Source organism: Narcine bancroftii, chromosome 13 (genome assembly GCF_036971445.1).
Source record: "Narcine bancroftii isolate sNarBan1 chromosome 13, sNarBan1.hap1, whole genome shotgun sequence".
NCBI classification, from domain to species: Eukaryota; Metazoa; Chordata; class Chondrichthyes; order Torpediniformes; family Narcinidae; genus Narcine; species Narcine bancroftii.
Window position 1 is genome coordinate 62,406,463 of NC_091481.1, and position 9,549 is coordinate 62,416,011.

The 9,549-nt window shown below is 44.3% G+C and overlaps 1 protein-coding gene across 1 annotated transcript in view; it reads left to right on the plus strand.

Moving 5' to 3' along the window:
* LOC138747866 (BAR/IMD domain-containing adapter protein 2-like 2) overlaps window positions 1-4,837 on the plus strand; it is a 49,431-nt gene extending 44,594 nt beyond the window's left edge. The window contains exons 13-14 of the mRNA XM_069907453.1: window positions 1,551-1,591; window positions 3,515-4,837. Coding sequence (XP_069763554.1) covers window positions 1,551-1,591; window positions 3,515-3,590 — 117 coding nt within the window. The 3' untranslated portion in view covers window positions 3,591-4,837. The remainder of the gene's footprint in view (window positions 1-1,550; window positions 1,592-3,514) is intronic.
* Window positions 4,838-9,549: the final 4,712 nt, after the last annotated feature.

Consider the following 9,549-nt stretch of genomic DNA (forward strand, 5'->3'; position numbering starts at 1 on the left):
TATGTTTAGATTCCCCTACCCTGGGGTAAATAAAGAATCTACAGCTGAAAACCTCTGGAATCCCAAATCTGAAATCCTCCAGAAACAATCAGATCACCAGTGGGTGTAAAACTACTGAACCACAGCCAGATTCAGATTTCAGATTTATTGTCAGAGTGAGTACATGGCATCACATACAACCCGGAGATTCTTTATCCTGCAGATGTGGCAGAATTACTGCTAGTTGGTACTGAATGAGATTGTGGAGGAGAAGTCTGGAAGTGAGGATGCCCGTATCTTACTTGCAGACCCGTTGGTTAGAAAATATTACACCATGTACCTGGGCTTTGCTCAATGATTGTGCGCAGAATACTTTATTGATTTGTTTCTTGTCTCGTGCATCAAGGTGCAGTTGAAAGCTTTATTTTCCGTGCTTTCCAGGAAGGTCAACCCATTTACAGCAGAAGTTCAATACTAAAACAAGTGAAGTATCACAGTCAGTAGGTATTAGAGGGTCAAACTGAGAATGTGAGTTTTTAAAATGTAGACTAGGAAAGGGAGACTAACCGCGTACCATTCTCTTGGTAATTCAGCAAGGCTGGGGCTGATTATTAAGTCCTTATTTGACAAAAAATGATATAACCCCAGTTAACAAACTCCAAGATAATTCTAAGAAAAGTATGGTTAACAAACTCCAAGATAATTCTAAGAAAAGTATGGTGAAAGCTTATTTAAACGTCTTGGAAAACAGGAAGTTTGTATAAGCATGTGAGCCAAGGAACAGACTCTCTTGAGGTGAGACTAGCTGCATCTGGAGGTGCTTCTTGCTGTAACAGAGTTCTCATGCTTTGAAAAGTGAATTTAAAAAAATTTTTGTGTATTTGTGTTTAACAAGTAACTTTGTAATGGACACAAGATCTGCCTAGAGCAGTTCACAAAATACTGACCCCTCCCCCCCACCCATGGGAACATTGTGTGAACATCTGAGAGCACTCCCTCAGTCCCGCACCAGAACGATCCGATCTTTGGTGTCACTAGAAAGCTGAGCAAAGAACATTGGGTCTGGGTGTATGAGGGAGAAACGTTGAAGATCACCTGAGGCTGTGTAAGGGGAAATAGGAGCGAGCAGGAGTCGGCCATCTGGCCTATCGAGCCTGCTTCCCCATTCAATGAGATCATGGCTAATCTGATGATGAGCTAATTTCCACCTTTTTTCCATATCCCTTAATTCTCCGACTATGTAAAAATCTATCCAACCTTGTCGTAAATATACTTACTGAGGTCGCCTCCACTGTTTCAATGGGCAGCGAATTCCTCAGATTCACCACCCTCTAGGAAAAGCAGTTCCTCCTCATCCCTGTCCTCAATCTACTCCCCTGAATCTTGAGACCATGTCCCCTACTTCCGGTCTCCCCCACCAATGGAAACAACTTACCTATCTCTGTCTTATCTATGTCTTAAATAATTTTATGTTTCTAAAGATCCCCTGTCGTGTGACTGGAGAGTGCAATGAGCAGAAACCTTTCACCAACCTGTAGAGGAGGAATTGATTTTCACTTCTTTTTTCTTAGATGTTTGGTGGGCCTGATACCCAGCATGAACTTTTCCCAAGGTGAGTTATATTTTTTTTAGAACAACTAGATGTGAATAATATTGAGTAAATCAGTTTGAATATTTTGTTTTATTTCAAAGATGAACTTTAATGATAATTTAAAAATATTCAAAAGGAGAATGGAGTGCAAAGTTCTTCACATTCTAAGTGTCCTTAAGTTTAATTGTTCTGTGCTACTTGTCAGAATCAGAATTTATTGTAATGAACAAGTCATGTTTTGAAGCAGCATCGTATTGCAAGCATTCACGAAGACCACCTTACAGCCATAAATTTTAAAAAAACTGCAATGAAAAGTAAGGCACTGCAAACCAAAGTGATTCATTGATCATTCAGGAATCTGATGGCAGAGGGGAAGAAGCTGTTCTTGTGCCGCTAAATGCTCGTCTTTAGGCCCCTGTACCTTTTCCCCGATGGTAGCAGAGTGAAGAGGGCCTGGGTGATGGGGGTCTTTGAGGGTAGAGCCTGCTTTTTCAAGACACCGTCTCATGTCCTCGATGGAGTGAAGTCTGGACCCCGGGATGTCGCAGGCCAAGTTAACAACCCCCTGGAGTTTATTCTTGTCCTGAGAGTTGGCGCCTCCGTACCAGGCAGTGATGCAACCAGCCAGAATGCTCTCCACGGTTCACCTGTAGAAGTTTAGGAGTCTTTGGTGACATACCAAATCTCCTGAAATGCTCCTCATAAAATATAGCCACTAGCAAGCCTTCTTCATGATTGCATCGACATGGAGACTCCAGGACAGATCCTCGGAGATGTTATACCCAGGAATTTTAAGTTCTTGACCCTCTCCACTGCTGAGCCCATGATGAGGACTGGATTGTGTTCCCCTGATCCTCTTGAAGTCCACAATCATCTCCTTGGTTTTGCTAGCGTTGAGTACAAGGTTGTTGGCATGACACCACTCAATGAACTGATCTATATCCCTCCTATACGCTTCTTCATTGCCGTTTGTGAAAGAGATCCAGTCAAGGACACTGCACCACTGTGGCCCACTTCTGTTATCTGAGGAGCTTTCCCCACTGGACTCAGCCCCTCAAAGTCCAGGGGTACAAGCACACATGACCGTGGCCCTCCCCCCACCCGCCCCCACCACAGAGACTTTGCAATGGCTGCACTGAGGCCCAGCTGCCCTTCCTGCAGTCTGGCCGTGTGAATTGATAATTACCAGGTCAGGTTAGAACGTTAATTGTGCCGTGTTTCAGAGAAACATTGTTTGATCTCCTACTCCTGTCTAATTTAGACATGCAGCATACAGTAACAGGCCCTTCTGGCCCACAAGCCCGTGCTGACCAATTACACCCAATTAACCTACAACCCCCATATATTTTGAAGGGTGGGAGGAAACTGCTGGAGCCCCCCCACGGAGGAAATTCATGCAGACAGGGGAATAAATGTGCAAACTCCTTACAGACAGCTGCGGACTGGAACCCGGGTTGTTAGCACTGCCACAGTGTTGCGTTGAACGCTAGGCTAACCATGCCGTTCTTTATGCAAATTTGATGCAATGGCTGATTTAATAAGCTGGATATTTTAAAAAAAATGTTAACAATACATGAAACCCTCCAATTACACCCAATTAACTTTCCAACCCTGTACATGTTTGGAAGGTGGGAGGAAGCAAGAGCCCCTAGAGGAAACCCGCAACGGGGAGAGCATACAAACTCCATAAAGTCAGCACCCGGGTTGCTACCTCTGTAATAGTATTTCCACTAGCTGTGCCCGGCCTTAAGCAAGTCTTTCATTTATAGAGCGTTTTCACATTCTTAAAGCACATTTTAAATCCGGTGAGGTGTTTCTGAAGTTGCACCTTTGCTGACAAGTCAGTATCAAGCGAAAAGAGCAGGAGTAAAAAATAAAAACCGCCTTGCCAGAGAAGAGGGATGATTGGTTGATGATTTTCTGCCTTTCTGTTTTATCTCCCAGGGGAACCAATCCTTTCGCCACTGTGAAACTGAAGCCAACGGTCACCAACGACCGATCAACGCCTTTCATCCAATAGAGCAGTCGGCGCAGTGAAGAGCGAACCCAGCTGCACTTTTAAATCCCCCCAGGACGGCATGATGAGAATTGTTGACCGTTTTTTCAAACATTTCTTGGGAATAATGTCGTATCTCGATCTCAAGGGAAAATTAAAATCTAACTTTAGTGTGGGGCTGGCCCTGAGTAGGAAGGTTTTAAAGTTTATAACATCGCGAGAAAGCTTACTGTCTGATCCTCTCAATTATGAGACGAAGCAGAGAGAAAGCTCAGTGCCAGATAACTACCACTTACAGATGGCTTACCTCAGGAGAATGAGATTTTATCTGGGAACGTCCTTACTTAGGAAGGAGGTGAAGGTTTTGGAATGGGTGCAGAAATGATTTTTAGGGATGAGGTTGTGGATAGGGTTGTTCTCCTTGGGACAGATGAGGTTGTAGGGTAAAGGTACAGTAAAACCACTGGTATCTGGCACCTATGGAGAATTGGTAGATGCCAGATAAGTGTATTTTCCGGTTGCTTGAGATTTCCTCTTACAATGCCTAACTAATACACCAGCATTAAGAATAAACAGTTTAAAAGACAAAAATACTAGACTGTACTTACACTAAACAAATTTCACTTGCATGAATATATAAACCTTAAAGCATTTTACTTTATTTTCAGTCACATTCTTTGAAAACATTTAACCGTCACTGCATCTGCAGGTTCCTACCCCTCCATGGATCTGCCCGAAAGACAAACAATAACATTATCGATAATTAACCTTTCCTCCCCCCAGGTTTACAGATAAAGCCTCTGATTGGGGATAAGCAAGGAAAAGGAGACATTTTAAGAAAGTCACCCCAAAGGCGAACGGCATCAACCGTCCTGGGCGACACCATTGCTGTTTCGCATAACTTGATTCAAACCTGCTCACCACTTCCCCCTCCTCCCTTCCCTTCCCCTGCCCAGTTCTCCTCCGTCCCTTCACTTAGCCATCTCTCCTCCCCTTGATCTCTGCTGTCTCCTCCCTCCTCTCTCCACCTATCGCCTCCAGCCTTTAGACCACACCTTCCCCCCCACCCACCCTTTTGTTCGGACACCTACCAACATTTTTCCGTACCTTGATGAAGGGCTCGCCCGAAACATTGATTCTGTATTTTTACCTTTGTTATATAAAGGACACTGTTGGATCTACTGAGTTTCTCCAGCTTTGTGTTTTTATTCAAACAGCTACCTCGAGCAAAGCCCGACCGAGACCTTCCACTGGCTGAATATTTGCTCCCATCTTCACCAAAGGTTTATGTGTTACCTCAGAGAACATTTACAATTTTAAACTTACATTTTATTTACCTATTATTTTATCTTATTTATATTAATTTTTTAATTTATTTTCCTCGAAACAAGAAAGCAGCCTCTATCCTCAATCATGCCCCCTTCTCACTGCTACCGTCAGGAAGGAGGTACAGGAGCCTGAAGATGAGGACCTGATGGCACAAAAAACAGCTTCTTTCCCTCTGCCATCAGATTTCTGAATGGACCACATATACTTTCTCCTTCTGCACTAATTTATTTAAAAAAATGTAATTTATAGCAATTTGGCACCTGGAATGTTGCTGCAAAACGATGGATTTCGTGACATGTTCATTGACAATAAATTCTGATTCCCAAGTCTTTGGACACCAGACTAATAGGTTAACCAGGGTATGGTTAACATCAGCCTCTTTAATGCCACCTTCATGTCATCCTGTCAGTGAAACCCATTTCTTGAGTCAACCTCCTATGTCCCAGACTATGTTGACAATCAACCCTTCTCTGATCAAATTAGTGGTGATGCCTTTGACAACATGCATCTGATGTTCATGCTCCCTGGGTAAAGTCTTCAGTCATGTATCGCCAGGGTCATAAATATAAATTGACTAGACCAATGGGCTTTCAAACCCTTCTCATCTGATCCTGTCTGCTGATCGCAGCGTGCAGGCTGCTACATTGGCCATGACATCCGATCCTCTTTTAGTCCCTTGGCTTTTGCGATACTTCAAATCCAGCTGAGACTGAGTTACAAGGTGCTCCAATTTCATCATGGATAGCAAACCTCTACCCTCATCTCTGGGGCCAGGGTTCAAAACCAGTTCAGATGTATTAGGTGGCGGGTCATTAGTGAAATTAGATTAAAAGCTTGAGACCAAGTCCAGATCAGCAGGCATTTCACAACAATATCAGCTGATGGGAAATATTTGGAGTTACCTTTGATTACATTAGGCTACAAATTTTTTTTTAAATATCGGGGATTATGATAGTCCACTTCAAACTGAACACCAAAATAATTTCAATTTGCTATATCATGCCGGAAATTGGAAAACAGTTAAATTAACATTTATTGAATTTAACATACTTAATGACATAATGATGCTGACACATTGCGTTCGTTCAACTGACCCAAAAATATTTTGCCGCTGATTTTTGTTTGTACACAGCATCTGATGCCTCTCATGTCAGTGTCTAACAATAATCGACCGGCACTGATGGATTCTGGTTCCCCTGACACATTTTTCCCATGGTCGCAATGTCAAGGGTGATGGCTAAATATTCCACCTCTTGAATACCAAAGAACATTCACGTCTTCATTTCCTCTGGGACTGGCCATGAGTGGTACTGAAATAGAGTTCTAACATTTGCCACCATTAACGTACAAGTGCTCTTGACATACAGGTCGGATTTACTGCCCCACTCTCACTCAAACCTCTCAATCATTGGATCACCACAGAGCCCCAGTCCACCCCCTGTTCCCGAAGATACAGTGTGGACAAGGCCCTTCAGTCCACCGAGTCCATGCCAGCCATTTCCACTAATCCTACATGAACCCCCAATTTTTTTTAATTCTTCCCACCCCTCCCCTTTCTCATCAGATTCAGCCACTTGTTTAGACACCTGGGGCATTTCGCAGCAGCAAGTTGACCCAGCAATCCTCTCATCTTTGGGACACGGGAGTAAGCCACAGCAAGTGGAGGAAGTTCACCTGGTCGCAGGAAGAACGTGGAAACTCCAAACAGCCAGCAGGCAAGGTCGGGATTGAACCGGGGTCTCAGGAGAGACTTGCGCCACCATTCCACTTTTTAGAATTTGGTAACCCATGCTTTCAATCAAAGGCGCCAATGTAACGTGAGGCAAATTAATTGTATGATTATTGATAACGTGTGATTAAGAATATGCAGTAAGAATGAGTTCTCATTAAAAAACTTATTTCCGTTTAGAAATAATTTACACACCATCCAACACAGAATAAAAGTTTGACCATTAAAAGGCAGAGGTTTAATGAACAGTGCATTTTGCAATAGAATAACTCTGTGTGTGTGTGTGTGTGTGTGTGTGTGTGTGTGTGTGCGCGTGTGTACAAGCATGTGCATGAAAGTGTGAATGTGTGCATGTGTGTCCACGTGCATGCCTGTGTACGTGGGTGGATGGCAGACAACAATTTGCAATCTTTTCCTATTTGTAGTAAAATTTAAACCTTCGTAGTTTTTTTTGTGATGCAGCAAATTTAGGATGTGTGTGAGATTCAAATCAGTTAGAGTTTTCACGGGTGAACTACCCATCAGAACTGAGATGGAGTGGCGGAGGTGGGGGTTTAAACCTTGTCTAATCCAGAGGCAGGAAGGGGATCATGTCGGTGACTGTGCATAATGACGGTCCGATTTTAAGGTCTTCAGTTACAGATGAGATAACAGGGACTCCTCAATGACCTCAGGGTGTGCTTGGAATGCGTTAAAAGATTTAAATTGTTAAAAACACAGAAATGCTGGAGAAACTCAGCTGGTCTCGTGGCATCCATATCACCGATGTTTAGAGCCTGAGGTCTTCTTCAAGGTATATGCTGGAGGAACCCAGCTGTCAGATGTGTGACCATTCTGCGGGACGTGGGTGGAAAGAAAAAGGTTCAAAACCACTGCACTAGTCCCTTTTACACTGCAAAGCCGCGATATTCCCGTAGGCACGACCAGCCTTCGGATGCCGGCATGCGTGTGTGGTGGTACACCACCGCCTACTGCAGGGGGCAACCTCTGTACCTGCAGGAGTGTAAGGGGACAGGACAACACCTGGCCGGCTGTCAATCAGTTGGCCTGAAGGGATCAAGCCCCACCCGGTCAGGTGTCAATCACCCTCCGGGATATAAGCCTGCGCCGTCCTCCCAAGGCCTCACACTGAGTTGCTGCAGCCAGAGCTAATTTGGCTCTGTGGAGGTTTTCGTGGATTAAAGCCTGTTGTTCAGTCTTTACCTTGTGTGTGTCTGATTCTGTCTAACAGCATGCCACAGCGTGTTCATACAGAACCGATAGAAGCTGGCACTGTGAGTCAAATATGGTCCACTGCTGAGACTACCCATCTAGGTGGATTGATGACAGGTTAGTCTAAACCCCCTCCAATCCACCTTGCGATTCATTCACACAGCACTTGAAAGGCAGATAAAACCCAGCTCTATGTAAAAGGGGCGTCTGTGGATTCACCTCCAGGGATCCAGCAGCCTCCGCAGTCCAAGCTCCAGATCCAAACCTCCTATGATTAGGAACCCTTCAGCGACCTCAGCTCCCTCTCGCAATCAGCAAGTAAGTCTCCAATTACATTCTAATTGTTCCTCAAATATTCAAGGCGAAGACAATTAAAGATAAACTGAAACAAATAGTTATATTCTACTAAAAATACCAAAAGATCGCAAATTATCCTCGACTTGCGCGCTCATTGTTATTCCATTGCAAGATGTATTCCATTCCATTGCATAATGTACACAACCTCTCTGCATTTTAATAGTCAAACTTTTATTCTTGGATGAAGGTGTAAATTATATGGTGAGAATCATTCACCTTTTATATAATGTGAATTTACCATTGCAAGTGATCTTATTATTGCACAAAAAGGATACTTGTTGATGAATAACTAAAGCAGCTTCCCGACGACGAGCTGTTAGCAACTTGTGGGCGAGGAACCCACAACTTGAGGTGAAAGGCTTCACAACAGGCCATAGGCTGCTGCAGACTGGCTCATGGGATCAGAACCGGGATTCAGAAGAGTGCTGAGGACAGGAAGGACCCTCGAGGGGGCCCTGGGTGCTGATGGCTCCCTCTTCATGTCGGAGGTTTGGATCTGGATGGCTTGAAATGAATGGGAGCCTGTGTGGCTGCGGAGGCTGCGGGAATGCTGGAGGTGAATCCACGGACACTCGGTGACTTGGGGCTGGGGGGGGGGGGGTCGCGGGAGGATTTCCTTTGCTTCTCTTGCAGTTAAGGGCGCTGGGCAATTTCTGCTGATGCCGAAACCTATCTGCCTTACAGTAGACAAAAGGAAATTTTGTGTAATATTATACTTTTGTTTTATTATATAGCAATAAATAGTATCTGATCTGAAGTTTGATATTTCAGTTTATTTGTCTTGTAATATCAGGTACAGTGAGAAGGATTCCTTTGCGAGCAGTCTAACAGGTTACATTCGTATGGCCATATGAAGTTGAAGGATAAGCATGATTACCAAGTGTAGAGTAACTGTGGGATAAAAAAGGGCACCGTGGGGCTCATTCAGGAGCCTGATAGATGTGGGGATGAAACTATTGATAAACCTGTTGGTGTTTATATTACACTCTTGAATACACTCTCCCATGGCGGGGGTGGGTGGGGGAGGAAAGTGTGTCTGGGGCATGATGGGTTGTTTAGTATGTTGGCTATCTTTCCTAGGCAGCAGGAGATGTCCATGGAGGGGAGGGAGTTTGCGTGATGTTCTGAGCTGCATTTCACCTCTCTTGAGAAAAGTTTGGTGGGTCTGAGAAGGATGTATATATGTGCACACACACGCACATGTACACACCACCCCCCCAACACACACGCCGCCCCTCATACACACACACACACACACACACACACACACACACACACACACACACACACACACACACACACACACACACACACACACACACACACATGCACATACAATGATGCAGCCGGTCAGCA